Source organism: Vulpes vulpes, chromosome 9 (assembly GCF_048418805.1).
Source record: "Vulpes vulpes isolate BD-2025 chromosome 9, VulVul3, whole genome shotgun sequence".
NCBI classification, from domain to species: domain Eukaryota; kingdom Metazoa; phylum Chordata; class Mammalia; order Carnivora; family Canidae; genus Vulpes; species Vulpes vulpes.
The window spans coordinates 81,611,775-81,639,579 of NC_132788.1; the positions used below are offsets into that span (position 1 = coordinate 81,611,775).

Below are 27,805 nucleotides of genomic sequence, written 5' to 3' on the forward strand. Positions count from 1 at the left end.
AGCTTGAATTCCATCCAGCTGACAGGGTAGAGGCCTCACTCTGCTCCACAGTCTGAGTCATGTTTAATGCGATAAGCTGAGCATCCTTGGTAGCAGCAGGGGTCCAAGCAGACTGTACTAGTTCCTGGTGAGCAGGCCAGAAAAACCCTACAAACCAGTCCCAACAACAGTATCTATAGGGATACAGTGTGGGCGACCCCTTGGGCACTGAGAACAAGGCTTTTTTGTAGCTTGGTGTTAATGAATCCCATTCCAGAGCTCTTCTGATTTCCAGAAGGAATCTTCCTCATCTCCATGACTAATCATGATGAATGCCCAAAGAGATTATTAGGACAATTAATCACAAAGAATCAACCGATGATCTTTATTTTTTTGCTAGTATTGCTAATTATTAGTAATGCTTGTTATCGACAATCATGACAATATTAGCAGGGAGAACCGTAATGTGGGGGATTAAAGGATTTAGGTTCTAGTCAGTTTGGTCAAAATTTACTGGAATAAAATGGGCAAGATCTTGAGTTTCTTCTCAGTTTTCTCATCTGTGAGATGGGAATGATAAGAACTATTTTACTACTTATATTGTATAGTTGAAGAGACAATGTAGTAGATTCCTAATATGTATTGAATGGAACGCAAAACAGAAGTGACCATCACTATTACGAGAATATATCTTACATGTCTTGGACAGCCCTGGTGGCTCAGCGGTTTAGCACCACCTACAGCCAGGGAACATGATCCTGGAGGCCCAGGATTGAGTCCCATATTGGGCTCCCTGCATGGAGCCTGCTTCTCCCTCTGCCTCTCTCTCTCTCTCTCTCTCTCTCCTCTCTCTGTGTATTCTCATGAATAAATAAATAAAATCTAAAAAAAAAAACAAAAATATATATATCTTACATATCTTTATTTTGGGGAGGGAAGGTAGCCAAAATTCGTTGGGTTCTCATGATCTTTCAATGCTGCTGCTATTTACTTTTTATGTTTTTATCCTTACTTTTATTTAACTTATTTTTATTTATTTTATTATTTAACTACTCTAAAACAAGGCCATTTTATAGTTGAGTACACAGAGGTACGGGGACATTAATTACTTGCCCCAAATCCTACACTTCATAGTGAATTTGAACTAATTTGAATTAGAATTTGAATCAGTGTCTGATTCAAAACCCTATATCTTGTCATGTTGCCTTTTTTTAAAATACTCTGTTTATTCATGAGAGAGAGAGAGAAAGAGAGAAAGAGAGAGAGAGAGGCAGAGACACAGGCAGAGGAGAAGCAGGCTCCATGCAGGGAGCCTGACATGGGACTCGATCCCAGGTCTCCAGGATCATGCCCTGGGCTGAAGGCAGCGCTAAACTGCTGAGCCACCCAGGCTGCCCCGTCATGTTACCTTTGCTAGTAAATTGATTCCCTGTCTTAGGAACTTTCTGCAGGAGCTGATGACCAAAATGAGGAACTTCTATTTGTACGTCTGTACCATCTGTACATCGAACATTGTGCTGTTGTGTTTGGAACCTGTTGCTTCTTGTTCTGTGTCCTGTCCTCTTGCAAGTCTTCTCCCTTTCTTGGCCATGACTATTGTGTTTCCTCAACGACTTTTATCCCTTGGCTCCCAATCCAGGCTCCTCCTTTCCTCCATCTTTCTGGTGCCATCTTGTCAACTTTCTCTAGATACTCCATGTCTTCGAGTTTAGTCAATAGGATTTATTTGAGTGCAACATGGAGATGAGAAGTCATTTCTATCATTCACAAAAGAAGAAATACAACCAATAAACACAGAGTGATATATCCAAGCATGCTATTAGGCAAAGAAATGCCCACAAAAACACCAAAGACAAAGTAAGCCAGAAGAAAAAATGAATAGTGACACCCATGGAGGCAAGAAACACTGGGGTTTGCAGTCATTCCCAAATGATGGGAGAATGGTTGCCCCCTTTGGGGAAAGCATTTTTGGGAATCGGTATCTCAGAACTTGAAAGTGTTCATTGATAAGCACAATTCCTACAGCATTGTAAGAGCAGCATGATGTTTATTGATGTTTTCCAAGGAAATGATCAAAAATGAAATTTAAAAAGTCATGTCCAGCCCAATCTCAAGAGTATAACAATGGTGAAAGAAATTATGATGTACCTATCAGGTATTATTATATTACAGAGTCATTGAAAATAATACTTTAAACAAATATTTTACAGTATGGACACTGGCCATCATATAAGGCAAAATGAAAAAAATAACCTCTATACAAAATTATTTCTATTCCTGTTTCCTAGTTCTCTAAAAGTATGTATATTTAACATCACTCATTTATTCACCAAATATTTCTTAAGTGTCTTCTGTGTGCTAAGCACTATGCTAAGTATGCAACATAAGCAAAAAACACCCAGTTCAGTGGATTCAGCTATTGAACAATCACACAGAAATAAATAATAAGAAATCCAGTGATTGCTAGGGCAGAAAATTAAACTGTATGTTCCAGAGGGTTTAACACTGGACCACATTTGGACAGGGAGACCGAAGGATGGGAACGTGTTATTGAAGCTGAGTTCTGAAGAGGTAGCCAGGTGGGGTGAGGCATTGCCAACAGAGGAAAGTATACACGCAAAGGCCATGAGGTGGAACAGTCAGGAGGCCCATGACACTGGAGCAAGCAAGTGGGAGACTACACCCAGGGGGTCTGGATTGCACCCTGAGTGCAATGGAATGGGTGCCAGGAAGGGTTTAGGGCAAGGGCTCAGTGCAATCCATTGGACACTTTTGGAAGATCGCACTGATTGCAGGTATGAAACAGATGGTAGGGCTCTGTGATAACACATCTGAGGGACACATCAGCAGCTCATGTCAGCCCCAACCTGGCACCCCACCCAGATGCTAGATAAGCCAGGATCTGCTCTGAGGAGATCTAAGGCTCAGATTCCCACAGACCAGCGAGGAAGGGCATTTCCCACTTCTCCACCTTCTACCTTCCACTCCTTTTTGCGCTCCATCCATTCCTCTGTCCATCTCCTCTTTGAATGCTGAAGGAAATGGGGCCACTCACCTCCCCACTACTACTGACATCGCATTTTAAAGTCAGGTATTGGCTCTGGCCAAATGAAGCCCTGTCTCAAAATCTAGATTGCAGTTTCCAAGAACTGGGGGTTCAAAGGAGATCAGGAAACATTAGTGGTGACCCTGAAATAGTTTATAAGTATAACAAACGCAGGGGGAAAAGTTCTCACCAACTCGATTTCATGCTAATTCTGAGTGATTCCTTGTAGTGCTCTGTGAAGACCCGTGGCAACTTTCTGAGCATCTGTCTTGCATTTGCCTAACAAGTTAATTAACACTTTTTGTCACTCTGGCAGCTTTGGAGGGGAGGCGACGGGAGGGGGATGTGACAGCCAGTGCCGCCTCGGGTTAACCCTGCATTCCCCCTGCTTGGGAAGAAGGCAGTTGAGTTAGGCGTTGGCAAGACAGAGGGCTCCACGCTGACCTTTCTGGTTCTGTCCACAGCTGGGGCACCCAGGGTGACTTCTCGACCACCCACGCACTGCCTGCTGTGAAGGTGAAGCTGTTCACAGAGAGCACAGGAGTCCTGGCCTTGGAAGACAAGGAGCTTGGTCGGGTAAGCGCTCCCAGGCACAGGGATCTCCAGAGAGCCGAGTCCCCGGGTCCCCAGGGGCAGCACGGCCCAGTCCTGAAAGGTCCAGTCCTGAAAGGTCCGCTTCAGGTTTGAGTCCCGGGCTCCACTCCCGCATTGACTGTGTGACCTTGGGCAAGTCCCTCAACCTCTCCAAGCCTCAGTTTCTCCTCTTTAAATGCGGGCTACTGATAGCACATGCTGCAGAAAATAGAGCAGGAAAAAAAAAAAGAAAAAAGAAAAGAAAATAGAGCAGGGATTCTCCATGGCTCAGACCCAGACACACTTTGGAGCAAAGACTGGCAATGCCCCCTCCTATCCTGAAATGAAATTCTTGGATAATTAACACACTGATCCACCTACAATTTAAAAATCAATGCAATGATATAGTGTGAAGGAGAAATAAAAGGGAATTGATTAATAACAAAATAATTTCAGAGGGGCAGCCTTGGGTGGCTCAGAGGTTTAGCGCCTGCCTTCCACCCAGGATGTGATCCTGGAGACCCGGCATCGAGTCCTACGTTGGGCTCCCTGCTTGGAGCCTGCTTCTCTCTCAGCCTGTGCCTCTGCCTTTCTCTCTGTGTCTCTCATGAATAAATAAAATCTGTAAAAAAAAATAATAATAATTTCAGAGTATAAAGATGCAGGCACAACCACTCTAGAAGACCTACAGAAGGAATGCTTTCCTTGCTCCCGTGTAGGGAACCACTCTGATGGTCCCAGCTGCTATAAAACCTGCTATAAAATTCTACCCATTAAGACTGCATTTCTGGGGGAAGTTGCAACTGCAATTAGATTATGTACTGACCACCGGTTTGGGCACAAGTGACACCATTTTGTGCCTGTGGTTTTCCTTCTAACAGTGTGTAAAAAAAGGATTTAAGATCTAGACTCAGTTAATTAGAAAGCCACTTTTCCACCTCCATTCATACCTTGTGGGAATATCCAGAAGTTAGATGAGATGCATGACGATTCCTCACTGGGGAGGAATATCTCATTCGTTTCACAACATGTAGTATGCCTGGGTCCCAGCTGTTCAATACCAACAGAGCCCAGCACCATTATCTTGTCAACCCAATTTCTGAAACATCCCAAAGGCTGGTACCAATCCCTGTGAGTACCACTGAGATAATAAAGACATTTCTTCTTACTTCTCAACTATTGACTCTGCACCAAACAGCCAGGATTTTCAGAACTTAAGTTAGATTTGCTGGCTTCCAATGCTTCCAGTACCCAAGACTGCTTATAATAAAATTGGAACTCTGTAGCACAGCCTACAGAGATTCATGTGACCTGGCTTCTGCCCACCTCCTCGGTTTCTTATGTTGCAACCTTTCCCCTCATCCACTATGCCCCAGCATCACTGGCCAATTTCAGTCCACCAAATAGACCCCTCTTTCCTGCATCACAGGGCTTTCTCCCCACCTGGAGCACTCCCCATCGCCCAACCCCTTAAAAGGCTATCTCCTTCCTTCCGTATATGCCATGTCCTCCTCAGAGAGCTCCTTTCTGATTGCCCATCTTCCTTTAATCAGTACCTCAGCCTCCTATCCACTAAACTTGATCACTGAGAGAGAAAGAGGATTTACAGAAATTTTGGCTTCTGTGTCCCGCACTGGACTATGAAAACCCCAGGATCATAGAAACCTAAACTATTTCATTCCCTACCCTATACCCAGAGCCCAGCACAGAGACTGCCAATACATTCCATTCTATACTGGTGTATTGTGTAATCCCTTCTGAAAGCTGTGTGACCTCAGCCAAAAGTTCAACCTCTCTAAGCCCCTGGTATGTTATCAAAGGAATAATGTGAGAACACCTGGAGACAAGCACACAGCCACAGACTCCTAACAAGGCCAGCAAGAACACAATAAGCATGCTTTCTTTTTTCTTCCTTTTGTGCCCACTTACTGAATCTGGCTTTCATCTGTAGAGCTGGCCTGGAATCCTGTTATTAGGATGGGGACCAAGATATTAGTGTTAAAATAGACAAGTCCAGGAATGCTCAGCTTGAGTCCCCAGAAGGTTCCATGGAATCCAGGAACCCCTTGAAATTGCTTGCAAATGTCGAAATGGAGAGGGGAGTATATGTGCATGTTTCTGGACTCACTAGTCCAAAGCATTCACCAACTTCTCAAAGCTGTTTCCACTCAGGAAAGTTAAACCCACTGGGCTAGTCAAACCCTTTTATTTTATAGATGAGAAAACAGATTCCCGCAGAAGGCAGGAAGTTTCCCCAGAGCCACCCAGTTAGGTGGTGCCCATTCACTGTACATTTGCTATTGGCCAGGGCACTGCCCTGAGGACTCTGTGCAGCCCCCTCACTGATGCTCCATGATAACCCTAATGAGTTACTACTCATCCTGCGCAGATGAGTACACTGAGGCCCAGAAGAGGTAAGTAACTTGCCAGGAATGATGTTGACTCATCTCCAGGACCATTTCCACTGTACCAATTAATCCCTATGCAGAAATAAAACCCTTGGCTCTGCTGCTGTGGTGAAGTCCACGAGCTTGCGTCAGCCTCATACAGTCATCATTTCTTTAATAACTCATTCTATCTTCCGGCCCCATTATATATTCCCCCAGATGAGAATTTACTCTTGCTACCAAAGAAACTTTCCACCGGTTGCAGTGGAACCAGCCTGCCTGGTCCTTGTCCCAGCTGGGGCACCCTCTGCTGGCAGTACCTCCATAGGGCACTGCTGGTGATGACTCCCTTTTTTTCAAGTGAAGCAATTTCTGGTACCCCTGAGGGAGTGTTTCTATGCTCTAATTGTTCCCAAGCTTAGCAGGACACAGCCATATTTAAAATCCCAGTGTTACATCCATTCATTCAACAATATCTAGTTTGTTTCATATTCATTATGTTGCATTTAATCAACCTTTTTAATTGAAAAAATAACTTAAGCATTGTAAAAAAAAGTTTTTTAATGGATATTACTGAAAATGAATGACACCTACCACCTTGCCCTAGTATCTTTTCCAGAAAAAAAAACCTTGTTTTCAATTTACTGTGTATTATTCACCCAGTATTTTATGCATGTTCAAGCATAGCATATACAAGCATATGTATACATAAGAAAGAAAGAAAGAAAGAAAGAAAGAAAGAAAGAAAGAAAGAAGAAAGAAAAGCTGAAAGTTACTATATACAAACTGCTTTGTACTCTGCTTGAAATATCAGTATATTTGGAGATTAGTCCATGTCAGCCCATACTGACATGCTCCCTATTTTCATGGCTGTGTAATATTCCATGCATAGGTGTATCATAATATATTTAGATTGTTTTCAGTCTTTGACTATATAACCAATACTTCAGTGAATAATCTTGAATTTATTTCTTTGCACATATGTGTGTGTATATATGTAGGATAATTCTCAAAAAAATACTTTGCTGAATGAAATCTGAATTTTGATAGACACAACCGAATTGTCCCTTAAAGAGTATACACCAATTGATACTCCCACAAAAGGCATAAGTGACTGTTTCTCTACACCCTTGCCTATACTGTAATATTAGCAAACTTCTATTCATTGGATATGATAGTGAGCCCATGGTGTCCCATCATTTGTGGCATGCACAGAGCAAACAGAAATGATGACAGGCAAAAATCTCGAATTTCAAAAAACTTAAGGGATATATACATAAAACTAGAAATTATGTGCTGGGAGCACATAGCAAGGGGCCGTAATCCAGTCGGAGGGTCAGGGATGCCTTCCCAGGGCCAGGGGCAGATGCAGCGGTAGGGAAGGATATAGAGGCTAAGGCTTGGAGAGGATCCGTCAAGTAAAGGCTCAGGGTACAACAGCCCCCCGAAGGACCTGCCTGTGTGCCCGGGTACCTACGAGGAGCTGGGGCTGGCTGGCATGCAGCTTCCTGCACAGAGTGGGTGTGTTCCCGCATCCGCAGTACCACATCAAAGCACAGCACACATGGGCCGCGGCTGAGATGACAAAGTGCTTGATTAGCAGCCTGGAATGTCCAGATGAGGTGTCTGGACCGCTCAGGGCTCATGTGCACCCAGCAGGACCCCAATAATTCAGCAGGGCTGACACATACAAAGGAGTCGTCGACCCGACAGGCGCATGGCAGGGTGGAGATGAAGATGGAGGAGAACTGCAGTGACCTCATCTCTCCATCCACCCCGGAGAGGAAGTCTCCCTGGGGAGCCATCACGTGAAAGGAGAAGTCTTTGTGGAGCGGCCAGGAATGAGCTGTGGTCATTTGTGGCGGCGAATGGACACCATATTGCCAGTGGGAAACACGCCCAGAATCCATATGGTGGAAGGCCTGTTAACGAGCTCCGGGTGCCCAGAGCGCTGCTCCTGCTTTGATTTTGCCAAATGGGCAGGAGCAGAAGGAGGGTCTGGGCCTTGCCTGCTGCTGTTCTGGCCCTGGCTGGGCTTTCTCTTACCAGCCCCTCCCCCTCCTTGCTTCCAGAACATCACCCCTCCCCGCATCACCTCTCAGGCCAAACTAGCTCAGAAGAGAGGGTCAGCTTCCCTGGGATTAGCAGCTGGGATCAGCTTCCCTGGGATCCCCCTCCTCATCTCCCGAAGGTTGAGGTCTCGGGAAGTAGAACATGACATACAGTGATGCATAGGGACAGGCATTCTCTTGAGAGGAGGGAGAGGCCTCTGCTGCCCAGGGGCACCCTGGCTTGCTTGTCTCGAACTTCCGACAACAGGATACACTTGCTGGCACCAGTTATGTGAATGTATACATTTTATGATAGAATTGTGACTAAAATGACCCTCACAAAATGGAAAAATGGCCTGAAAAGATTACTACCAAAGTGCGATGATCTTAAGGTACAAGTATTGCAAGCCTGGCAAACGACATGAAAATGGGGAAGCTGACACCCGTCCTGCTAAGCAGGATTTCTGTCATCCACATCATGAGATAAAATCATTGCCAAAGTAGTCAGATAGGATCAGACGTCAGTCAAGATATCCTGAAGTTATTTACAAGACCACTTGAGCTACAGATTTACATCCAGTATCATTAACAGTGAGCCTTGCCCTAAATATGTGGGATGCCTTAAACTGTTGCAAATAACAGCACAAAGCCACCACAATTAGCAAGGTATTTAAAAATATAACTTTCTATCTTTAGCTCATCTTTAAGACTTTGATATTTGTGTATATTTTATGATATATGGAACAATGGAATATATTAATACAAAGTGAATGTATATAATGTGAAGATATAAAATATATAAGTATATATTATGTAACTTAGATATAATATAAAAATACTGATATTTTATATATTTACATATTGATGGCGGTATGTTTTTATATTGATACCAATATAGTTAGAGATATTGGGCTATTTGCTCAATGTTATTTTACTGGCACAGGGCATGATCCAAAAAACTTTGGCAGGCCCTGGTCTGAGAAAAATCAGGCCTTGTATTTCAATCATGTCATAAGACATTGAGAAGACTCATATTTCATGTTTAGCAAAAATGGGTACATTTTTCTTTCGTCTGAGAGAGGGAATGTAAGGGGGGAGGGGGAGAAAAGAATCAGGCTTGAAATGAGAAAGAGAGAAAACTTAGCACAAGCAAGGCCCGTCAGAGTGGCCGATTCTGTGTTTCCGCCCTGCTCTCCTACTCTTCTGAGCTTCTGTGGCTCCGCCTCATGGGAAGCCATGGGCTCCCAGCCGGGCTTGCAGGAGGGCAGTGACTGTCAGCAAGACGCTCCCCTTCCCTAGGTCTCACATCTCTCATCACTCATATAAAGTCCCTTCCATTTTTCCCCTGAGGCCTTTGAGGGATGTCTTCTCCTGGACAGGAGAAGGAATCCTGAGAGATGGAAAAATTAGTGGATGAGAGGTGCTTTCATGTGTGAACATTGTCTGTTCTGGGTTGCTTTAGGACTTCTGAGTTTTAGGAAAATGCAAAAGCAGAACCACAGAAATCATGATCCTTACTTTTACTGAATTAACCAATGGGAGAGAGAAAAGAGCAAGAGAACACCATTTCTGTCCTCAGGCTGGACTGCTTGGCACAAGGCAGCCACGGTTGGTAGATGGAGTTGGGTGGGAGTCCGACGGCCAGGCTTCTGCTCTATTTAAATGCCTGCCAGCTATAGGAGCTGGACAAGACACTCAGCTTCTCAGTAGCAAAGTTTCTCGCTGATTAAAAACATGCCCATGAGAGGGTTTCCATTTTCTGGCTAAGATGATTGTCCTTTTTCCTTACAGGTTATTCTCCATCCCACCCCAAACAGCCCCAAACAGTCAGAGTGGCACAAAATGACAGTCTCCAAAAACTGCCCTGATCAAGACCTCAAAATCAAACTTGCTGTCCGCATGGATAAGCCTCAAAACATGAAGCATTCTGGGTAAGTGTTTCTTCTCCAAGTGGAAGTTTTGGAGAGATCTCCATCCATTTCCTAAAATATTTTCTAAAAAGAAAAACTGATCTCCAGAGAAGTATATGGAAGGAAATGTAAAGGATTTACGAGAGATTCTTAAAACACTTCATTTTGATATTTACTGTAAGCTTCCTCAATTCTTATGATTACCGGATGTGGCATTTGTGTTATCAAGATAGCACAAATAATTTCCTTCTTTTCTAATAGGATTTCCAGGACAATTCAAAACATTCCTAGAAGCATGGTGTGTGATTCTGGCTTAGGAGGTTTATTAGCTTCGTGTACCTTTTCAGTAGCATCTAGATCTCTCAGATTCTATGAATCATCCACTTTCATGTTCACTAACAACCACATCCAGGAGACATGAGCAGGTGCCGTAGGCAACATTTAAGCATTCAATTCACATTGAATCAGTGTTAGTGTTTACTCTAGTCTTTAAATAAAAGACCAAAACATAGAAAATTTACGCTCACCTTCAATTGCTTAAGGTTGAGAGGCACAACCAATTAAGTGATTTCCAGTAGCATAAAAAAAATAAGTGAAAAAGGTTTCATTGCACAGATCAACAATTTGTACAGAAAATGTTTGCTGACAACTGGGTATAGGCCATGGCCTATTCAATTAAACTGCTTGGACCCCACTATCTCAGTAAATGTGATCACCTAGAGAGAAGTTGGGCCATAGGACTCTGAATAGGAGGATGTCTAACCAATGGAAGGGAATGTGTTGTCTTTTAAGGATTCTGCAGGTACCAACTGCCAACTGGCTATCACTCTGCTTAGGCCCTCTGGTCAATAGAAACATCTTAATTTTCTTTGGGGGTGTGTGCAGTTACAGGATATTTTAAAATGATAAAATTAACATGGAAACTGAGAATTGGTTACGTGATAGAGGTTTGGGGAATGCAAAAACCCAATACCAGGGACTAGCTGCTGATTCAGACAGATTTAAATGGAAAACGTTAAAGGTCCAGGAGGGAGCAATCAGGACAGCAACATGTGGTCAGGGAATAAAGAACAGCATTCTAGCTTTGGCGCCTTGGTGTTCTAGGGAACAGAGAAAGCTCAAGCATCCAGAGAAAGATCGATAGCTCCCATTCAGGGCACTGGAGAGGATCAGGCTTGTGGAACTCCAGAGAAAGAAAAGGTCTCTCAACAACTTGTAGGTAGGCCCAGTGCTGAACCTGAGCTCTGGCTTGGATTCAGAGAATTTGCATGGCATTATCTTGCAACCAAACTGTTCCCAGAGCCTGAGATGGTATTATGCCAAAACTCTTATGCCTGTGGCCATGGGAAGGCCGTGGGAGAGTGAACCAGACCCTTACTCTTACTGTACATGTGCCCTTTTTTCAGCCATCCATGATGAAGTGCAGCTAGCTTCTCCTCAATTAAGTCAGCATCTCCTGAAGATGTCTCATGAAGTGTTTGTGAAGTCAGCTTTTCCTCCTTCTTATCATCCTGCTGGCATGTATGCCAAAAATGTTAAGTGGAATTTCTTCCCCCTCGATGTAAATATTCCAGTTTCAAGACAAAGGGTGTGATAATTCTGTTAGGCCTCTATAGCACAAAGGAAGAAATTCTGCATCTTTAGCGAAATACCCAATAACTACTTGCTAAAGGAACCAGAGCAGGAGTGAGCAGGATGGAAAGAGGCAAGAAAGAAAGAAATGAAGAAGGTGCGACAGACCAAGGAGAGAGACAGAACAAAAATATGACTGAATGTATCTGTCCTCAAAAGTTCAGTGTTTTTAGACTTCCTCAACACACCTTCTCAGCCCCTTTGAAGCCCCAAATTAGGGGTTTTCCAAGTAGTCCCTTGTTTAATCCCCATAGCACACTTTACATGGGCATTAATTTCTCCATGGGACACATTTCCATTTCCCACATTCTCTTCATTTACTCTGTTGGAAACCGAACTAACTGATAGGAATTCACTCATTTTTCTGTTGATTCATTTATAAAATCATCGAGGCTACCTTCACCCTACAGAGTCAGACTACCTTGAACCTACAGATGACAGAAAGAATATGTAACTCACTTCTGACAGCATAGCTATTTCATATTAATACTGTCAGACCTAATGAGGCCTAAATCAGGCACGCACAACATTAGTTGCACAAGGGATGACTCAAGGAAAGTAAAAATGTTTATTATGGACTACAGGGATGTTTTTCATTTAAAGTTAAAAGAGCTTTATTGAGCCCCATTGTGTAGAAGAAGGAGAGAAATACCAGGATAGTGTTACAGCTTAAAGGATAGTAGAGGGAAAGGAATTTTTTAATTCTTCTAATTTTTAAAAATATTTTATTTATTTATTCGTGAGAGACACAGAGAGAGAGGCAGAGACATAGACAGAGGGAGAAGCAGACTCCTCGAGGGAGCCTGATGTGAGACTCAATCCCGGGACCAGGGATCACAACCAGAGCCAAAGGCAGATGCTCAACTGCTGAGCCACCCAGGCGTCCTGAGAAGGAATTTTTTTTTTAAGCATGGCTGAGGTTATAAATGGTATCTACTGTCATGCTTATTAAAACATGAAAGGAAAATCAGAGTTACTGTGAATGAGTCCTTGTTGGTGGACTGTGGTTTCCTCGAGTGAACCACTGGGCCATTCAAGAATAACTTTCCTTATTGAACAGAAAAATGTTAGTGAGAAATTCAACATTACCTTTTGGCCTTAAGACACTAGCGTCTGGGCCTATTTGACAATGAGCAATTCCTTGGAGAGAAATTTTTCATATTTTACATCTGTATGGTGTTTTCAAGCTCAGCAAGGGTACTCACAGGCACTTTCTCATTTTATCTCTGAAATAGCCTCACAGGGACTAGGTATAATTATCCTCCCATCTTAATAAATGGCCTGTCCCTTAACCCAGTTGCTCAGACCAAGAATCATGGGGTCATCTTAGACATTTCTCATTCACTTTCACCCCTCATCTCATCCATCAGCAAATTTTATTCACTGCACCTTCAAGATAAATCTGGAGTTCAGCCTCTCTTCACCACCACTATATCACCATTTTGGATCCAAGCCTCCATCCCTCTTCCCCTTCACTTGTTCCTTTACTCTGTAGGCGGTCCTTCTACTGCTGTCCTTCTTCCCTGTAGCCTGTTTCCTACCATGAAGCAAGAGTAATTTTTTTAACACACAGGTCAGATCCTGCCACTCCAATGCTGGAAAACCTCCAATGATTCCCCATCTCATAGTAAAACCCATTGTTGTGACCATGGCTATGAAGACTCCACTACCTTATCTGACCTTGATCACTCCTCCAGCCACACTGGCCTCCTTGCTCTTCCCCAAAAAACTCCAGGTGCATACCTCTGGGTCCTGGTCTCCACTTTTCCCTCTGCCTTGGATGCCTCTTCTCCCCTACTCAGCTTTCTACATGGCTCAGCCCAATTTCTGCATATCTCTGTACCATATCAGAATACCTTTCTTTCCTGGCCCACTTGTGTCCTCTCTCTTTCTCTTACTCTGCTTTATTTTCAGGAGAGCACTTATCATCATCTCACACATCACATATTTACTTGTTTATTGGTTTGTTGTCTCTCTTCCCCCATTAAACTGTGAGTTCCTTGTCACAAGGGACATTTGCCTCCCTTGTTCAAAGTAGCCATTATAGGGCCTGCCACCTAGTAAAAGTCGAATAAATTAACCTAATCATTATGTAAATGAATAAGTGAATGAATGAATCCCAATTTACACACTGGGAAACAGATGTGGAGTGGTGAACAGACTTGCTCAAATGAGATTCAACATTGGAGTTGGGTCTAGAATCATGTTATTCCTTCCAGTTCAACCTTAACAAAGGACCCCAAACTTGAATGAAATACAGAGCTCCCCTGATACCATTTTGGATTCATTCAGTGAACCACAGTACACCAACCTAGAGTAATTTGCAGCAAATCTGATTTTCCTATTATGCTTCAACAAAACTTGAAGGGGATACAGTTTATAAGTCTCAGCCACACTCCTTAAAAATCCTCTCTCTTCCGCTCTCTTAGCCACGCCACTGCTCTAGACCTCTTATTCTTCACAACTATCACACTTCTCTCTCCCCTGTAAGTCTCCAAAACACCACTCAAATTGGTACAGACTCTCAAGACTACTACAACTGACCTAACTGAGTGTGTTTTTTTTTTTTTTAGGCATCCATTTGATCTCCCTTGTTGGCTTTTTTTCTATAAATGTCAGTTAGATTAAGACGGTTGATAGTGTTGTTGAAATCGTCCAAATACTTACTGATTTTTTGTCAATTGTTGAGAAAGAAGTATTGCAATCTCTGACTATAATTATGAATTTGTTTCTTCTGTCCTTGTTTGTCTCAATTGTTCTGAAAGCTCTATTCTTAGATGCATAAACATTTAAGGTTATTATGTCTTCTTGATGATCTGACCCCTTTATTACTATGAAATGTTCTTCTTTATCCTTCAAAATATTCTTTGCCCTGAAATTTACTTTGTATGACAGTAATACAGCCACTCTAGCTTTTTAAAAGACTAATGTTATTATAATAAATCCCTTCTATCCTACTATTTTTAACTTAGGCCTTTAGAGTTAAAGTGCATTTCTTGTAGGCAGTGTGGAGCCAATTCTAGCCTTTTAAATCCAATCTGAAGATCTCTGCCTTTGAATTGGGATATTTAGTCTATTTGTATTTAATGCAATTATTGCTATAGTTAGGTTTAAATTAAATTACTATTTGCCATCTTGTGTTTTTGTTTTCCATTTGTTCCATCTGATCTTTGTTCCCTTTTCCTCTTTCTTTTTGCCTTTTAGACTAGTTGAATTTTTTTTAAAGATTTTATTTATTTAGTCATAGACACAGAGAGAGAGAGGCAGAGACACAGGCAGAGGGAGAAGCAGGCTCCACAGAGGGAGCCTGATGTGGGACTCGATCCCGGGTCTCCAGGATCACACCCCAGGCTGCAGGCGGCGCCAAACGGCTGTGCCACCAGGGCTGCCCGACTAGTTGAATATTTTTATGATTCTATTCTATCTTCCTTATTGTATTATTCTCTACAAATGCTAATTAGGTCAACCATCTAGGATGTAATCCTTGGCACTAACCACTTACCAGATGTAGGCAAGTTGCTTAACCTCTGTGGACCTTGTTTTGCTCAGCATAAAATGGAAGTCATGATAGGTTTCTCACATAGGATTTTTGTGAGAATTGAATGAGTTAATACATGTAAAGTACTTAGAACAGGGGCTGATACATGATAAGGGCTACAGCTATGGAAGGGTTGATGGTGGAGACTATTGTCTCCATTGTTTGCGTTCTCATTTATTGCACTTCTCCCCAGCCCATGCTTCTTCTTGCTGGGCTGCTGCAAGTAGACCAAGGCATCTGGGGTTTTAGTGCCTTCCATGCTCTCGTTCACTCTCCAAGGGTAGGGGAGAGATGCTTCCCAGTAGGAATCTTGGTTGTATCTCAATGTGACTGCTCTTCTTAGAAGAAATTCACATGAAGAATTTCTAGCAGGAAAAAAAAAAAAAAAGTCCCCACCTCATTACCACTTGTGATGGGCTAGGTGCCATGGCAGCACAGGGACCAGAGGAGAACGAGTGCAGACCTCTCATCCCTTAGAGCTGAGCCTCATCTCCACCTAGACCAGAACAGCACCAACTCCTCATTTTCTAGGCTCTTCCATGACTTCTGGCTCCATGGCCCCCCAAGTTGAAACTTCAACCTAACCCTGGTTTCCATGTCCCTGTCAGACATCCTTACCCCTTTGTACAGTGTCCAAGAGCAAGTGATTCTGGCAGATGTCCTGAGGGGAGCACTCTTCTTCTTGCACTGGGTGCTCATCCCCAGGCATCCTGGGAGAAGACATACGATAAAATTTCCCCTGAATAGCCATGGAGCACCTACCATGTGTACACCTAGTGCTAAGCACAGACGATACTTAATAGAGCTGAGTTACTAATTCATTAACATTCACAAACATCAGATGAAGGAAGACCATCCCATTTTTTTTTATACAAATGACAAGTTACACGCATCGCCATGGGTGTTGCCCTGCCAAGGAGTCCCAGGGCAGAGGGAAGCTGAAGCCAGCATCCCTGGAAAGGATGGGATGCTGGAAAGAGGGACGCTGGCTTCAACATCCCTGGAAAACCCAAGAGCATCTTTCTCTTCTCTGCTTAGTCCTTCATAGTTCACACTGGCCACTTATATAACCCATATGCCCCCAGCAAATGGCAGGGATTTCAGTGACCCACTGGCAAGGATACATTAGAATCACAAGGCAAAATATGACCAGACCCAGACACATGTACCTTGCTTTATTTCCCAGTAGATGTACACCCCAAAGCCAAACATAAGTTCAAATCAAGAATCCAAAGATGAATCCTTTGCACAGTTGGTAGTTAAATGCTCCTTGTACTAGAACTACTATTTCTATCACTGCTACTGCTACTACCAAGGATAATGACAAGCAACAATATTGCCTAATATAACCAAGCACTTACTATGTGCCAGTCTGTGCTAAACACTTGTCATGTGTGCTCTCCATCAGTCCTCACCACAACTTCACACACTATCCCCATTTTACAGCTGAGGAAACTGAGGCACAAGACAGCTAAGCCAAAGGACAGTTGATGGCAGGGCCACAATTCCCACCTAGGTTTTTCCAGCTTGAGTCTGAGATATAACCACTAGGCTAAACTTCTGCTCACAGCACTAGAAATGCTGATTTATCTATTTGTAAATCCACATTTCCACAATCCTGGTGGCCTGAAGAGAGAGTTGAAGGCCACTCATGCCCGCACAGATAGATCTGCCTGTAGTGTGAGGAGGTAGAGGGGAAAGCAACCTGTATGTCTACAGGGACAGAACTCCCATCTGCTCCAGGTACTTCTCATACTGTCTCTCAAGCACATTTCAACCTCAGAGAACAGAGCCGGAGCTGACTAGACAGAAATGATACAGTGCAGCCCTCAGTTTTTCTCGGTTTTTGACACCTTCTGGTATGTGCCAAATTAGCAATAAATTCTGAGGAAAACCTCTGAGGGAAAGCCCCTCCTTCACACAAACCAACTGATACTTTGCAAAGGAGGATTGTTGATTTTTCTCTGATCCCACTCAGCTTTCGCATTCAGAAGCCTCTCACCAGGCAAGTTCAATTGGAATAGCAATTCATGTTCTCATTGCAGTGAAGACACCGACGTTCATCATCATGTAAAATGGGAAGAAGAATAGCACCACGGGAGGGGTACCGTGGAACCCAGCGGTTCTGAGTTTCCATTCTGGCAGCGTCATTTCCCAGCTGTGGAGCACCAAGCATGTTCCTGCAACGTCAGCTTCCTCGATTGTAAAATAGGAGTAGGAATGTAACACAGTACAAACCTAATGAGGGCTTACTTTGTGCCACAGGTTGTTCTGAGCACTGTAGATTCCATCAACTCTTTATCCTCACAACAATCCTCGAAGTAGCTGTTATCATCCCCACTGCACAGATGAAAGGCTGAGGTAGAGATCCTTCTAGTAACTTACCGGAGGTTGCACACACCGCAAGGTTCTGTGGCTCCAGATTCAAGGCATTGACCCCTTCAGCGAGGTACACTAAATTCAAGAAAGTGCCCAACACAGCACAGCAAACTAGTAAAACGTGGCCAAGCAGTAGCTAGGATTTTTATTATAAAGGGACAGTTAATGCTTCGGTATGAGTTACATTCTGTGGGTTTTCATATACTCGTTTTCCTGCTTTCATTCCCAGCAATTAAAACTATAAACTTCAGATGTACTGTCGATGTTCACTGTTCCGAATCTCTCTACATGGGCTCAAATTAAAGGGAAAGAGAAAATGCCAGATATAATTCCAGAAAGCACAAGACTGTTGCAACCTTGCCAGTCGTTACTACAAATACAGAAATGTTCGCCCACTCTCTTCATTTGATTTTTGTTTCATCTATTTTCCTCTGTCCTGGAAGATTTCTTTTCACATATTTAGCTATTATTTACTACCAGTGATGATCTGCTTTCCTCCGTATCCAGAAATAGTTTATAATCAGGCTGACATTTCTTGTGCATCTACTTTCTGCCATTCTCCGTACTTATACCCCACAAGAATCACTCATGTAATCCCCACAATGACCCTGTGCAAGAGGAACCATTCCTGGCCCTGCCCTGTTTTCTAGGACACCAGAGGGTTAATTAAGTATCTTGCCCAGCATCTCAGAGTAACCATTGGAAATAGAACAGGACTGTTAACAATTATAGACTAATGAACCCTCTCTATCTGTAGCCTTGGCCATACTTCCCATTTATGTCAATTTTTGTCATGAATATGTTAATATATTATTTCAAGAAGGTTGAGAGCACTGCCCCGGACAGTGAATAACAGCTGGATCATCCACACAACAGTGGAGCTGACCAGGTTGGCCTCGGGGCTGAGGCCCTTACCAGCCATTCAACTACTGCCACGGCCTCTGTCCCAGTCCAAGCAACATCCTCTCCCTCCCTGACCTGCACCATGGCAACCGTGTCCTCCCGATCTCCCTGCTTTCTCTCTTGCCCCTTTCATGCACAGTGTCCTATCCACCCATCAGCCACGGGGACCATCTTCAATAGAAATATAATTGTGTCTCTACCCTCCTAAAAACACTTCCCCAATTTCCCATCCTGACTTAGAATCAATGTATTAATGATCCGATTTACCCATTTAAAAGGTCACTCTGTGGGCTGTGTAGTGAGTGGAAGAGGGACAAGAGTGAAGCAGGGAAGCCAGCTGAAGTAAGGATTTGGAAGTTGTCCAGTTGGTTTCTATAGCAGGTAAAGCCAGCTTTGGAATTTGAGTATGTGAATGTTTTTGAGTATGACCAGATCTCTCCTCACTTAGTCGGTCCACTGGAGCCTGAAAACCTCACTTCCTTGATCAGTGCCAGTTGAGCATGCAGCAATCCATAAGGCCAAGGCAGTAATTCACGAATGAATTAGTAACACTGCTCATAAAATCTCCAGATAGCTTGGAGTTGTGCCTCTATGGTTCTCTCCTTTTATTTCATTTGTCTGTTATCAAGATTAATTTCCACCAACAGAAGAGCATTTGGGAAAGGAGGAGAGGTATAGAGAGGACTTTCTATGTTGACTTCAAACTTCTTCTGTGTAATATCCCTGCATTTGATAGAATCGCAGCAAAGAAAGTTGGGAGGTGGAGTGTTTCCCAACTGAGACTTGACAGGAGGCGAAGGAGCTGTAGTTGTAGGATTTAGCGGTTTTTCTTCCCCTTTCTTGTGCAGCACCTGGCAGGAGTTTCTCTACCTAATAGACTTTTAGCACATACAAGAATTAAGTCACAATGGAACATTTTCCAAGGGGCTTTCTGGAATCAATCAACGAATCTAAGTGAAATGTGATGAGGGACCACAATTCTTTTTGTAAGTGGAAGTGAAACTTGCCTGCTGTTCCTTTTCCTCAATCACACAGCTCCAAAATCTGCTTTCTGTTTCTGAGCTGTATGCATTTCCTTATTTATGACTATCAACCTTCATGGTCAAGTGAATTAAGCAGTGCAGTCACTCAAGCATTAATGCAACTCTGGTCTTTTTCTTTTTCCTTAGGTATTTATGGGCCATCGGTAAGAATGTCTGGAAGAGATGGAAGAAAAGGTTTTTTGTACTGGTCCAGGTAACTTTTCAATCTGTCCATCTTAAGAGCCATCAGGATTAAAGATTTAATAGGATTAATTAATGTTTTTTATTTGAGGTATAACTTACCTAAAGCACACAACGCTCAAGCATTTAGCTCAGTGAATTTTTACACGTAAGCATGTAAACCCCATTTGAGAGGGATGTAGACATTTCTCGTACCCACAGCACTCCCTTGTACTCCTTTTCCCTATTCTTATATCATTTTAAATTTTACAAAATTAAAGGATCATTATTTTAAAATTCTAAGAATACAGGAGTACATCAGAAAAGTAGGAGGAGTGAACGGCCATGCCGCCAGTGATGGAGGACTCCAGGGAAGTAGCAAGCATGTGCTGGTTAGGGCACTAGGAGCACCGACATTGTTTTAGAAGAATTTACTATTCTTCAAAGTACTGAGATATTCATTATGAGAAAAGTCAAAATTTACTTGGACTTTTGACACCTGTTTTACTCTAGTATGTTTGATACTGAATTCCCTGTCAGGGAGCACTCCACTCTTCTTGATGTGTTGGGCTTCCAAAACTCTTAAGTGACCTCCTATAACTATGTTTAACAGTCTGGAATGTATCTTTCCAGATAGGCGCTATATATATATATATATATATATATATATATATAGCAAGCTGCAAACTCTGTGTTGTTCTGCAGCTCGCTTTTTGGTTGTTTTAATCATAAATCATGGTAGACATTTTGCCATGTTTGCATAAATATAGCTCAAGCTCAAATACATGTAGAATTTTACTTTTTGAAGGACTTGTGGGCTTCCCCAGTTGGGACTATTATTAACCATGCAGCAAGGAACATCTATCTATATAAAGATATAGATGTAAATGCAGATATTGGTATTAATAATACATAAGTAATATATAAGTAGTACCTTTGCTCTCTTGTCTATTTAAGAAAAAAATTCCAGAAATAGTGATATTTTTGTCCTTGAGAATCTACGCTGCCTTTTTAAATTTTGGTTCATTTGCTTCTTGCATCAGGATTTTTCAGGTTACAAGGAAATTTGCCATTGCCTCTTTTTAATTTCCAGGCTCCACCAAAGCATATAAACTGTAAGTTAGTTTACAAAAAAATTAACACATGCTGTATTCTGGAAGATGCCACAAAGTGAGTCAACTTATAGTTTAGGGACTAACATTGTTCATTGGGTTACTGTGTTAGTTTTAAGCATTGACTAGTATTTAGAGCAATTCCAATTCTAAAACTTCATTATAAAGCAGCTGCCTTTTAGGTCTAATGGCCTTGAGAGTTCTTCCAACCCTGAGCTTCTAAGACTAGACTTTCTATAGATCTAGTCAAGTTTCTGCTGTGCCACTAAGGCAAAATACATCTCTCTGGCTAAAAGAAAGAGGTTATCTTTGCTTTCATGATTGCTGCAGGGTACAACAAAACCTTAGAATAAATGAGCCCAAGGAAAACTTTGGAATTGTGCCCAGCCTGCCAAATAATGTCCTCTGTTGCCACGGAGGACATTTCATCCGGCGATACATTTCCTCAAACTATCCCCTGACCAATATTTATTGAGTACCTACTTTGTGTAGGACACATTGGTAGGTCATAGAGAACTATGAGGCCTGGTCTCTCACTTCCAGAAGGGTATCTGTCAGAGTGCTTTGTATATACAAATAGCAGAAACAGACCCAAGCAAACTAAGGTATTAATGATAATATATTAGAAGGCTCTTGAGTAGTTTGTAGGATTGTTGCAAAAGCTGAATGACCCATCCTTACTACAGGACTCAGAGTAGGTTTCAGAAATCCAGGTGGACGGAACCATGGCCAGTGTCACTGATGTGGTCATAAGACAAAATTGGCTCTGCCTTCTATCCTTGCATCTCCACTTGAGGGCCAAATACGAGGGAGAGATCAGTTCATCTTGGGTCACACACCCAACTATTAGCAGGGGCAGACCATGGCACTTTGATTAGCAGTCCCACTGTCTGTCTCTCCAGTGCAAAATCAAGATGCCATCACCAGAAAAAGAAATGGATGCTGGGAAGGTGAAAACAGCTGATGTCCCCTCTAAAGAGAGTGTATTATAAACAGAGAGAGACAAAATGCAGCAAGAGGTAGTGCAGGATTATGCATGTTTCTCCTCCTTCAGTGCTTCTCACTGGGCATAGCCGCCTTTCTTGGAATCTGTTATGAATTGACCTGGCCTCTCCCAGTAGGCTATGTGCAGTTGCAGGGCCAGTTAGGTTTCTGATTCATCTTTGTGTCCTTCCCTCTTTTGCCCACCACACACATACACATCCTCTAGCTCGGTATCTGGCACAGACATCCAGGCAATGTTTGGTGGAAGGAAGAAAGAAAAAGAAGAGAGAGAGGAAGGGCCCAGACTGGGCTTCAAGTGGCTCTGAGAAAGGAAAGATCATATAGCCTGGAGAGTGGCTGGTGACAGCTTCCCAGAGGAAGTGGGACAAGTAGCCCTCTCACCTTGGCATGGAGTCTCCCTCCCAGTCTGAGGTACCCAGCTATTACTCCACTGGACACAGGACTTTGCTCTGAAAATCTTTGAAATAACAAAGTACTTAGGAGAAATAGTTGACCTCCTACTTTGTAAGCAATTTCAGGGAGGAAAAAAAAAACTCTTCAGGAAAAAAGCAGGAGGAAATGTGCCAAAAATATTAGCAAAGCCATGTCTGTATGATATGTACTGAACTGAAAAGGAGAGAATGATTGTTTTAGGCAGCACAACAAGAACACCGACATTTCAGGGCCTTTGCACTGAACATTCTACCTCAAGAAGGTATGAATTGCACAGTTGCTAAAAAGCAAGTTCTGTGCTCACTTGTGGAAATCAGCAAAAGGCACCTGTAGCCTATCTAAAACTCAGCACCTGTCCTAGAGGGCAGGAGAGAACAATTTCAGGATTTCAATATGTGTCATTTACATGCGATTCTCAGAACTTGCAATAGCCATGAGGTGTGTTGGGGACATTGATCCTCCAAATTTAAACTCCTGTTTCAACTTAAATCAGATTCCTCCCTTAACAATCTCTGTGGCCTTCAGAAGTGTCAGGACAGCCCACTGTCACAAGTCCCTGCTCACCACAACAATGTCTAAAAGCAGTTTGGTCCTTCCTAGAAAATACTGCATTATTTTTGGATTCTTCCCACTTTTCTTCTCCATTGTTTAAATGATCACCTTTACAGGTGCTTTATCATGATGACAACAAAAACCTCACCTCCTTTGAAACAACCCCAGTGCCATCATAGTTGCTAGAGTGAAGGTGAAGGTCACAATTCTGGCCCAGCTCAGGGGAAGCAAGACCTATCAGGCTGCTTGAAGAGAAGGATGCCAGAATGAGCAGTTACAATCAACGCCTAACAGATGCCCAGTGTTGATTCCGGTCAGATGTACAAACAAGCGCCAGTTCCTTTTTAGCCACCAAGTCCTTCCAGTGAAACTCAAAATGCAAAAGTGATACCAGGAGAAGCACTTTGGCTAAATGCGGGGAAGGGTGAAGGAGCTGGGCAGGGAAGCAGGTCCCCTCAGCGTACCTCCCACTCCCCAGGCAGCCTTGGAGAAAGCTCTGCAGAGGCCAGTGCGCAAACCACACATAAGAAGCATCTCTACCCAAGTGACTTCCTGAACGTTTATTCCTTTCTCCTCAGATGTTAGGTCTTGGAAAGCGTTTTTATAGAGAGTTTGCAACACAAAATTTCCAACACAATTATGAATCTCATTAGATTTAATACAATGAAAATAGATTGAAAAACCTAAGAGGAAGAGAACACAGCCAACACCAGTCTCCTCAAAATCATCTCTCCTCCCACTCCCCAGTTCTCCCCCTCCACTGCACACACAGACAAGCACACAGAATCTACATTTTTGTCTGGAATGCAGAGCTATTAAAATTCTCCCTAAGGGAGATTTCCTTTTAGTGCTACTACCTTGGGGGAACCAACGGATAGATTGTAAATGGACTTCCTACTAGTCAGGGACAAAGGACATCCTCAGTGGGGTTTAGAACCAAAGCAGCGATACCCATTTTTAAGGACTGGGGCTAAAATCATTATGGATGTGGCTGGAGGCTACCCCTCTCCCCCGCCCCCATCCTCGCCACCAAGTTGGAAGGAATGAGGCAGTTACGGGGTATTTCTGTGCCAGATACTTAAGTGTTCCTAGTATAGGCCTGAACCACCTGTACTGGGTGCTATTTAAAATCCACATCCCCCGCAAAAAATAAATAAATAAATAAAATCCACATCCCAAGGCACCATCCAGAAGATTCTGTTGCAATAGGTCTGGCATGAGGCCGAGGAATCTATATGTTTTACAAGCACACCGGGAGATACTGACGCAGGTTTTCCAGACACTATCTTTAGAGAGACATTGCCTCAGTGGTCATTGTCCTTTTTAAGGTAAAGGTTCCCATCCTCTTTAGACCATACCTTCTCAGAGTTTATGCCTTCCCCTCCCTTGGGGAAGCTGAACGACAGAGTAGCTATACAGATGATTATATGCAAGTAACATGACAAAGCTTCCTCAGCCATGTTCCTTTAAATTCCAGTAAATCCCCTCAAAACATGGTTGCAAACTCTAACCCAGGGATTAAGGGGAAATGGGTCCTCAGCATCCCAAATCAAGAAATTGCTGATAAATTCATTCTAAACCTTACATATCATGGGAAGGACCAAGCACACTGATTATCATTGTTAGGAACTCTGACCAAACCAATGCTAATGATGAAGGTGCCGATTCCATGGAGCTCTACTTAGAGCTCCCCAACTTGGGTGTGTAAGAGGAAGAATGGAAGCAGCAACTCATCATCCAGACCAAGCTAGAAAGTCTCATTACTATGATCTTTTTATCTTTAAATATCTTTAGTCAATAAATTTAATTTTATTCCATTAAAAAAAATTTTTTTTACTCTATGCCCAAAAGACTTCTGGTTAAAATCAGCTTTTGATGGTCTTCAGCCAAACTATTTCTGAGCCATTTTTTCCCTTTTAGCACCATACAAGCCATAATATTCTGTGGCTCTTCTAATAATTATAATAATTGCTTGTATTTATACAGTCTCTTAGACTTTATAAAGTGTTCATCAAGTTGGTCTTTACAACCTTTCTGCACTACAGTGAGGACAAGTCTCATCCTATTTCATATTTGAAGAAAGCGAGGCTCTGAGTGGTTAAGTAACTTGCCCATGTTCAACAGCTAATAGGCAGCCAATGTGAAACCTAATGTAGGTCTTCTGACTCCAAAGGCTTTCCATGATTCCAAGCACTCAGGCAGGACCAGTCCCCAAGGAGATTTATGCATATACAACGTTCTAGAATTCAATTACCTTGCATTAGATAGGACCAATATGGTTCCTAAATCCATATCCTACTCTCCACAGATAATGTAAAGACTCTGACTGCTCCAGCTTTCAGAAAAGTCACTAAATCTGAATAAAATATTGTCAGATAATGTAAAATGCCTTGGAATATAGCAGTTGTCACCCGGGAAACCATATTAAAATAACTTAAACACACCCCCCCAAATGAATTGTAAAACATGTAAGTAGTTGAGTGATTTATAACTCTCTGAATGAATGTCTATTTTTCCCATCCAAATTTACAACTGCCTTAAAGGGCATTTCTATTCATATTCTGGTTGCAAATGACAACAATCAACCCAAACTAGCATAAGTTTTAAAAGGGAACGAACTGTGTTGGTTAGTTCATTAAATTAGCAGTTGAATAAAGAGTCGTCTGGCATGGAAGTCCAGGTCTCAACCATAGCCATCAAGACATTGACTTTCTACCAATACATCTCTTGACTGTGCTCTCTAATGAGTTGGCATCACCCTCGAGCAGCATCTCTCCATGCTGTGGAAGGTCAAGATTTGACCCAACAGGACAGGTCAAGATTTACAACAGTTTATCAGCCCTGGAGGAAAGAAAGCTTTTCATTCTCAGTAGTTCAAGCACATTCCCTGATTGAGGTTTCATAGGTCTTAGGTGGTCATGTGCCCATTCCTGTACCAATCACTGCAGCCAAGGAGATATCATGTTGATTGGTTAGGCCTGGGCCACATGTCCCATCCACCCTGGCTCCAGCACAAGGCTCAGTTAGCCCTACAGAAATTATAGAATGGGCTGAAAGTGGGGAAAGCTAGTGACTGAGGTTCAGAAGCAAGTTTCACTTCCTAAGGAGTGATGGTAAAGGCAAAGAGAGGAAATTTAGAAAAATACACTCTATCATTATTGTATGTACAAGTACTTCAATCTTCCAGGGGTGGTGGGAGGAAGGAGAAGAGAGAGTCAGGGGACCACACCCTTTTATTTTTTTATCCAGGCCATAGTTGTTAAATATAATTGAAAGTCAGGGACAGCCTGTAAGTTTCTGGACAGTTCCTATACGTTAAAACAATGGCTCCCAAGTTTGAGTGTGTTTTAAGAAATATTTAGAGCAATTATAAAAAATACCAGTCTTTGAGACTTCACCCTGACCTGAGATTTTGTTGTTCTGACTTACAGAATTTGCACATTTATAACCTTTCCCCATCCTCCCATACATATTACATACAATCTAATGAAAATGAGCTCAGTCCACTCTTTAAGAAACGCTATTAATAAACCTTTTCCTAGTTTAAATAGTGTCTGAAAATAAGCTGAGGATGCCTTGTGTATGGGAGGTCCAGTCACATTGAAGCCTATACCTTTAGAAGTGTCAACAGCCCATCCAATCCCATGATTCCATATGAAGGTACTGCCAGCTGAACACCCCAAATAGGTAAACACTGCAGTCCTTTCACCCTTCTCCCCAAAGGGCACTTCCAGATGTCTGCTGGTCATTTGAGATCACAAGATCTCTGTTCTCTGTTGCTCTAGGCCAGCCTCCCTGGCAGCAGTGGCCAACTCTCTGACTTCTGACATGTATTCTAGGTTCTTCTCAGTCATCATTACAATAGTGCTCACCATATCATGAACTTATTATCCAAATACAGTTTCAAGAGATTTTACTGTGGCAGAGAAACTTTCATTTCATTCACTTAGTAATGTCTAGTAGAAGCTTAAAAAAAAAAAAATCAAGAAAAGTTCCCAAACCTTTTGCTATTCCCGCACCCTTCAAGCACTCCAGAAAGACTGAGGTTCCCCCCTGAAAGTTTCAATAATTAGAATATCTTTTCCCTGCCTTCATTTCCTAAAGAAAGTCACCAAATCCCCAATTAAAATGCTTCTAATGAGCTAGTTTTTGCTCCCCACTTTGTCAGGACAACTTCCACCATATTACCAGGAGAGGGCAGCAGAGTACAGCGCTCCAGGAAGCAAGCACTTGAACTAGAAAGAAAAACCAAAAAGCCCAAAGCATGTAGCAATAGTAAATGCATGAATTTTGAAATAACACCCTTCTATTGTGATATTTTTCCGATCTCAAGTTAGTTTCTGCAACTCTCTGGCTAATCATCCCATTAACAAACTACATCATCACTCGTGTTGCCAGAGACAGGTAAAAATCACCACAGAAACATTCCAGCAATATGTATGATCACTTTCATAATGGATACCTGGGAGACCAGTCATTCAGACCAGTATGAGTTGGAAAGGCCTGGTGCTGTGCTTGGAATAACATACATAAATTTTGAAGGAAAAAAAAAAAACCTTTTTATTAAATTATAACATACTTGACTTTCCAGAACCAATCAGACTCAATTAGCAAATGCCCTTTATATGGTAGATTTTGCTTGTAAGGAGGGAAATAGAACCAAGATGTATGACTCCCTAGGCTTATCTTCAAAGGACTTAAAATCCAGAAGGCAAATATACCCACCCAACTACCTATATTAGAATGCTAGTGCTAAATGCAAGGAAGCTGCTTATTTAAATGCGTATGTTGAGCATTTGCTATGGGATTGTCGCACATGGTGCATAAAGCCCTTTATTGTTCAGTTAATTGCCCAGCAAGAGTAAGATGCAAGTAAAATACAGACTAGGACACTGAGACTTAGGTGGTAGCTTATCTGAGCTGAGACCCCTGGCCAATGTGACCTCCATACTTGCACTCCTAACCCTCCTTTTTAGAAGAAGAGGATGCTATTGGTTATTCTGCTTATTACAAATAATAACACATGCCCACTTATGGCAATGCTCTTCGTGATGGGGCCTTACATTTCCCCTGAAGTCCCTCAAGGCTTTGCACTATAAGGAAT

General features: G+C 42.5%; 1 protein-coding gene across 14 annotated transcripts in view; it reads left to right on the plus strand.

Annotated features, from left to right (window-relative positions):
* Positions 1-27,805, plus strand: part of CADPS (calcium dependent secretion activator) — a 456,612-nt gene that overhangs the window by 266,849 nt on the left and 161,958 nt on the right. For all 14 annotated transcript variants that reach the window (XM_072720539.1, XM_072720526.1, XM_072720534.1 and 11 more), the window contains exons 7-9: positions 3,490-3,601; positions 9,828-9,967; positions 19,568-19,634. In XM_072720539.1, coding sequence (XP_072576640.1) covers positions 3,490-3,601; positions 9,828-9,967; positions 19,568-19,634 — 319 coding nt within the window. The remainder of the gene's footprint in view (positions 1-3,489; positions 3,602-9,827; positions 9,968-19,567; positions 19,635-27,805) is intronic.